This window comes from Primulina tabacum, chromosome 18 (genome assembly GCF_025594145.1).
Source record: "Primulina tabacum isolate GXHZ01 chromosome 18, ASM2559414v2, whole genome shotgun sequence".
Classification (NCBI taxonomy): Eukaryota; Viridiplantae; Streptophyta; class Magnoliopsida; order Lamiales; family Gesneriaceae; genus Primulina; species Primulina tabacum.
The window spans coordinates 27,655,991-27,662,021 of NC_134567.1; the positions used below are offsets into that span (position 1 = coordinate 27,655,991).

Consider the following 6,031-nt stretch of genomic DNA (forward strand, 5'->3'; position numbering starts at 1 on the left):
GGCTAATTAATTTTAGGTAAAATGTTGATTTTAGTCTTTCATTTATTGATGTGTGATATTTTTAGTCGTGTATTTTTTATTGAATAATTATATTTATCTAACTATTTTTATTGATCATTTTTAATTATTTTTCTGAAAATGATGTAATTAAATTGCTAATATAATTGTTAAACACATATGAATGTCACGAGACATTTTTTAATCATGTTATTATAAAAAATTAATAATGATATTAATTATATAATGTTGATAAAAAATCTAAATTAATCAATAAAATTTAATTAACAAAAATGATTCACAAAAAAATATATATCTACAAATTTCTTAATTATTATAAAAATTATATAACCCAAAAATCATTTTCGTGATTTATTTACGTAGTATAAAAATTATGCATCTGTCTTCTATCAATGCCCGTGCTTCATTGTGTTTAGGCTGAACAGTTGATTTGTCAGTTCGTCTTTCTCTATGCGTCTCTTCCCATTCTCCACTTTCATCAATTCAACAAGCCTTATGTCTTCTCTCATGCTCTTTTTTTAGAATTTTTTAGGAGTTGGAGCTTGCTTATTTTCAGAGGTTTTCTCGAATGGGTGCTTCGGGGAAGTGGGTTAAGGCATTGATAGGACTCAAGAAGCCTGCAAAAGATGACTACTATGTAAGATCAAGAACCCACAGATATTTCATGCAGATTCGGACTAAATTTGCGTTTTTTCCTGGTTTTTTTTTTCATGTATCATCTTGTTTCACTTCATTCGTAATCTTTATGTTGGATGTTACATGTTTTAAAGGAAAAGTTGGCGGAGAAGAGCAGCAAATGGAGGTTATGGAGGAAGAGTTCTTTGGGGGATTTTGGTGCGTCCTCGTGGAAAAGTTTCAGAAGAAATGGGAGATTTGTTGGCGGCTCGGAGTGTTCATTTGATTCTATGTCACTGAAGAACAATAACGATGCATTCACTGCCGCAGTGGCTGCTGTAGTGAGGGCTCCTCCAAAAGATTTTAAAGCTGTGAAGCAAGAATGGGCAGCTATTAGAATTCAAACTGCATTTCGTGGCTTTTTGGTCAGTCTTCTCGTTTTCATAGTTTTATTTCTATATGTCTTGCTTGAGTTGTTGTTCAATGAAGATTTTTGTGATTTGTGCTTATTTTGTTCGGAACTTTTGACTTTTTTGGTTGAAAAATGATTCATTTGAATTGACAATATTAGCTGGTGTGTGTTTATCAAGTTTGAATTTTGTTTGCCTCCAGTGCATTTGAATTGAAAATTAAAGCTTTCTTTAGAAAATGCTTAAATTTTATATTTCTCTTTTCCAGTCAAATGGATTTTTTATTGTCGAGTGAAAACACTTTTAGGCAAGAAGAGCTTTAAGGGCACTGAAAGGATTGGTGAGACTTCAAGCCATAGTTCGAGGCAGACAGGTCCGAAAGCAAGCTGCTGTAACTCTTAGGTGTATGCAGGCTCTTGTTCGAGTTCAAGCTCGAATCCGGGCTCGTAATGTACGTATGTCAGCTGAGGGATTGGCTGTGCAAAAGATTCTTGATGAGCGGCGCAGCAAGGATGATATCTTGAAACAGGCTGAGGTAGCATTCTTTGAATTTTTTTGACACTTTCATTTGTCTAGTTCCGGATCCATCATGGGGTCGTAGCTCACGCTTATCGCACATCGATTTTTTTTTTTTTTTTGTTATTTACTTAGAAAGGAATTAATGCTAATTAGTTGCTAATGGAACCCATGGTGTAGAGTTTTGTTTGAATGGGTTTTGGGTAAATATGTGCAGAGGTCATCCCCTGTTCCAGTAAAAAAAAGTCAATTTAGTATGTAAGAACCTCCCGATTACATTAGATCGCCTCTCAGCTTATTCTGTTGAGGATGAACTGTTTTTTATTGGACTCTTCAGGATGGGTGGTGTGGAAGTAGAGGAACTCTTGAGGAGATTAAGGCAAAGATACACATGAGGCAAGAGGGAGCTTTCAAGAGAGAAAGGGCAATTGCATACTCTCTCGCTCAAAAGGTATTGTGTAGGCAAAAGATTTGGATTAATCTTTGTTCTCCTGTTTTTTGTGAGCGCAAACCGCACAAGGGCGAGCGAGGCAGTCAAACCTCTCTCCCTCGCGTCCAATAAGTTTCAATTCAAATGAATATGTTGCGTACGGAGGCTTATATGGAATGGTTTAAGTGTGTTGTGTTTTGATTATTTTCTTGATTTATCCAGCAGCAGAAGTCAAGCCAAAGCATTGATTCTCGGATGAAAAACAACCAACTGGATAAAAAAAGCTGGGGTTGGAGCTGGCTAGAACGTTGGATGGTTGCAAAACCTTGGGAAACCAGGCTAATGGAGCAATCGAACAAGCATGCTTCTTCTAAAACTCCACTTTCCAAAACCTCCATAGATTCCACCAAAAGAAATATTCATCCAAGATCAGCCGAACCAACTTTAGTAAAAGTCAGGAAAAACAACATCAGTACAAGAATATCAGCAAAGCCGCCACCCATATTAGGACAAGCTGCTAATCATTCATCTTCCAGCCCGAGTTCTGATTTTAGGCACGAAGAAAGCTCGACTTCGTCGTCCATTATCACTACTCCAATTTCAAGAAACAATGTTGCTTCAGATAGAACAGAAGATAGCAACAACAACAATAATAAACGAAGCTATATGAACTTGACGGAAGCGACCAAGGCAAAGCAAAAGATCAATAGGGTTAAAAAAAATTCCATGGAAGAATTTCAGTTTCTTCAAAAGTCGATGGCTTGTAGAAAGCCGAGTGATGGGAGATCACGGGTTTAAGTTAGCAATGTGTTTTCTCGAACTTGCGACAGCTTGTTGTTATGAAGTTTTTGGATGCATTGTTTGTGTAAATTTGTAAGTTCATACCTTGGAATCTATTAATTGCTTTTTGAAGTTCAGTTTTTAGTAGTTGAGCTCTTCAACTATGCAATGCAATTGCCCTCTCTCTTGAAAGACCATTCATTATTGGATGATATACTATCCTATAATAGAAAAATTCACGTGTTAGTCTACCAACTGTGTTTACATCTGTATCTATCACTAATATAATACTAGCATATTGAATACACAATTTTGATATATTTCATCACATCCAAGTTTCTTCCGTTGTGGATAACATTCTAAAGTCAATTATTAAATTTTGGCCAAATTAAGGATTTACAAGCTCGGAGTAAGATTTGTAGTACTTTTACATGATACTTGAAATTAAATTCTATAAAAGAAAACTTCACGACAAGTTCCAAACAATGTTAAATATCTTCATGTATTTAATTTATGACCTACATCATTGAAACACATTAAAATACGACCTTGTGGGCATAATTTTTGAACATCTAAGTAATTGAAGACGAGAGGATGACTTATAGTGTCAATTTAGATTTAGATGTTTAATTTCAGAGAAAAAAATGTAGAAGGTGTGTTCCCAACTAATAAAAAGTAAGATAGGGCATTTGTATGATATCATTGGTTGAAAATTCAGAACATGCAATATTATTTGGATTATGACAAAAATTTGTGTGAAGACGATCTCACGGATCGTATTTTATGACACAGATCTCTTATTTGAGTCATCCATGAAAAAATATTACTTTTTATGCTAAAAGTATTACTTTTTATTGTGAATATCGGTAGGATCGACCCGTCTCGCATATTAAAATTCGTGAAACCATATTACAAAGACACACTCTTGGATTATTTAAGTCCCACCTATTTTTATAGGATCATGTCAGATATCTATGGTGAAATTTCAACTATATCCAAAGTTTATTTTTGAGGTGTATTAAGTAAATTTAATATTAACGTAACTGTTTGTAAATCGTATTAATCAGGTAAAATGTATTAAGACAAGTTTGTAAATGATGTTAATCAGATAAACCGCATAAGACAAGTTTTGTTCTGATAAGTTCGCTCAAAAAACGTCCAGTTAAAAGCCAAGGCACATAATATTTTATATACATGGTTTGTTACTAGTAATTATTATTATTGATATTCTAATGGTATTCACTAGTTTTGCCTAGAGATTTGCATACATTGCATTTGGGAATTAGTTTATTCCTACACTCAATATTATAAAAATAAAGATTAATTAAATCAAATCATGTGAGAACAGACGTTACTAGAAATCAATGGAAAACAATAGTAATTAAAAATAAATCCCAACGAAAAAGTCCAACAAAATCCCAAAAGTGAGATGACCAGAAACTCGAAGCGGTCGATTCATAAATTATTATTTTATTACGTTAATCTTAAAATAATGAAAACTCACAGGAATAATATAGTAAATATTCAGACAAAACATAGGACACTTGCCTTAGTTGTGTGGTTGAAATTTTTCGAGTAATTTGTATCTATTTTTTATAAATAAAATATAAATCGATCATATCATTTATAACGTTAATTATTGTAAAAAAAAATAAAAATCTATTTTTTAAAAAAAATTATATATAATTTTGCAAATAAAAATGATTTAATCATCAAATTTTTTTATTATTTATACACACTCGATCCCGATATCTTAATTGTGTACTCAATATTCTCTTTTTGACCCCTATTCTTTCATTAATCATATTAGAGTTGTCAAAAACTTTGGAGTAGGTCTTTTGTGAGACGGTTTCACGAATATTTATTTGTAAGACGGGTTAACCCTTACAATATTTACAATAAAAAGTAATACTCTTAGCATAAAAAGTAGTATTTTTTAATGGATAACCCAAATAAAATATTCGTCTTACAAAATACGACCCGTGAGAAGGTCTTTCACAAATTTTTCCCAGAACTTTAGGATACAAAATTTGTTTTTCTATTTATTTTTACGGGAGAATAGTCCCAGAAAAACCATTGAATGCTAAGATAAATGCATTTATATAATTTCAAAAGGAAAAAAAATGAAACGGGAGAAAGAAAACAGAGGTAGGAATATAATGGTCAGAATAATTAATTGATAACAATGAAAAAAGAAAAAAATAATAATAAAAATAAAATACCAAAAGAAATTATGGAAAATTGGTAATGATCATAATTACACTAAAATGTCCATCTCAAGATCTTGATTCTGAGATCAACCTTACACTTCGCATTCGAGGAATTTGCTAATGCTGCTTCTTTATCCTTTGGCATCAAACCTTTAATCCCATCGCAGTTAACTCTGATCCCGATCTTCTTCATATTCAGCTTTTCCAATTTCACCCCCATAATTGTATCTATGACAATCTTGATTGGCAGCCCGTTTTTCCTTTTCAGATCTGATTTCAAGGAGTTCACTGAATCCACATCTAGAAGCTGAGAATTGAGTACCACTGTGGAGTGGATTATGAAAATGGTGTCCGGAGAGCTGGTGAAGGAGTTTGGATATGACCCGTTTGATATAATGAGTGATGGAGACAGTACGGTGATGTACATGGGGTGGTCGTAGTAGAATATCGCCTTCTTGTTTGGGTTTCTCACGGAGAGAGTTAGGTTCATTTCTGTGGTGAGGTGGGTGGTCTCGTCGGAGGGGGTGGTGGTGAGGTTGAAAGACGAGATTTTGACGGAGGTGACGGAGAAAGCGGGACGGTGGGGGTGGTAGAGTACGTAGAAAGCTGCGGCCGCGATGGCCGCGAGGAGTACTATTCCGATGAGGACGAGAGTAGCCCAGAAGCAGGTGAGGCAAAAGCAACGGCGGGGACTGAAGTTTCGGCGGTTCTGGGAGGTGGGGGTGGGGCGGTAGTGGTGGCGCATTGGGTTTGTTTTGGTGGATGCAGGGAAGTTGGTAGGTTGGTTGTTGGCGGTGGCGCGGTGGCTTGCTGCGGCGGCGGTGCCATTTTGCTTGTTCGACGAGTAAACTCTGTCATCAGTCATTTTCAAGAATATCAAGTGACAGACTAGCAGTTTGTGTGTGTTGAAACTGTAGAGATTGTATAAAACCTTAAAAAGGGGATTTATTCTCAAAATTTAAAGAAATAAATTTGGTGAAGTGAAGATAAAGAAGGTTTGGTGCATTTATTTCTCATGACTCGGTTAAGAATCTGGTGGGATGACTTCGATA

General features: G+C 34.8%; 2 protein-coding genes across 5 annotated transcripts; one reads left to right on the forward strand and one right to left on the reverse strand.

The window, feature by feature from the left end:
- Nucleotides 1-405: 405 nt before the first annotated feature.
- Nucleotides 406-2,922, forward strand: LOC142533905 (protein IQ-DOMAIN 6-like). 4 transcript variants are annotated; one of them, XM_075640837.1, is made up of 5 exons: nucleotides 406-655; nucleotides 789-1,058; nucleotides 1,351-1,578; nucleotides 1,897-2,010; nucleotides 2,218-2,922. In XM_075640837.1, exons 1-5 carry the CDS (start codon nucleotides 587-589, stop codon nucleotides 2,785-2,787), a joined length of 1,251 nt encoding a protein of 416 aa, XP_075496952.1. In that variant the 5' UTR covers nucleotides 406-586; the 3' UTR covers nucleotides 2,788-2,922. The 4 variants fall into 4 exon arrangements, with proteins under 4 accessions (XP_075496952.1, XP_075496949.1, XP_075496951.1 ...); XM_075640834.1 differs by having other exon boundaries at nucleotides 2,215-2,921; XM_075640836.1 differs by having other exon boundaries at nucleotides 795-1,058; nucleotides 2,212-2,921.
- Nucleotides 2,923-4,903: 1,981 nt separating this feature from the next.
- On the reverse strand, nucleotides 4,904-6,031 carry LOC142532990 (NDR1/HIN1-like protein 6). The gene has a single exon (XM_075639560.1). It carries the CDS (start codon nucleotides 5,842-5,844, stop codon nucleotides 5,032-5,034), a length of 813 nt encoding a protein of 270 aa, XP_075495675.1. The 5' UTR covers nucleotides 5,845-6,031; the 3' UTR covers nucleotides 4,904-5,031.

Coding starts and splice junctions, on each gene's coding strand:
- LOC142533905 (XM_075640833.1), top strand. CDS start 587: ATGGGTGCTTCGGGGAAGTGGGTTAAGGCATTGATAGGACTCAAGAAG. Junction 656..788: donor CTGCAAAAGATGACTACTAT/GTAAGATCAAGA, acceptor CATGTTTTAAAG/GAAAAGTTGGCGGAGAAGAG. Junction 2,011..2,211: donor CATACTCTCTCGCTCAAAAG/GTATTGTGTAGG, acceptor TGATTTATCCAG/CAGCAGAAGTCAAGCCAAAG.
- LOC142532990 (XM_075639560.1), bottom strand. CDS start 5,844: ATGACTGATGACAGAGTTTACTCGTCGAACAAGCAAAATGGCACCGCC.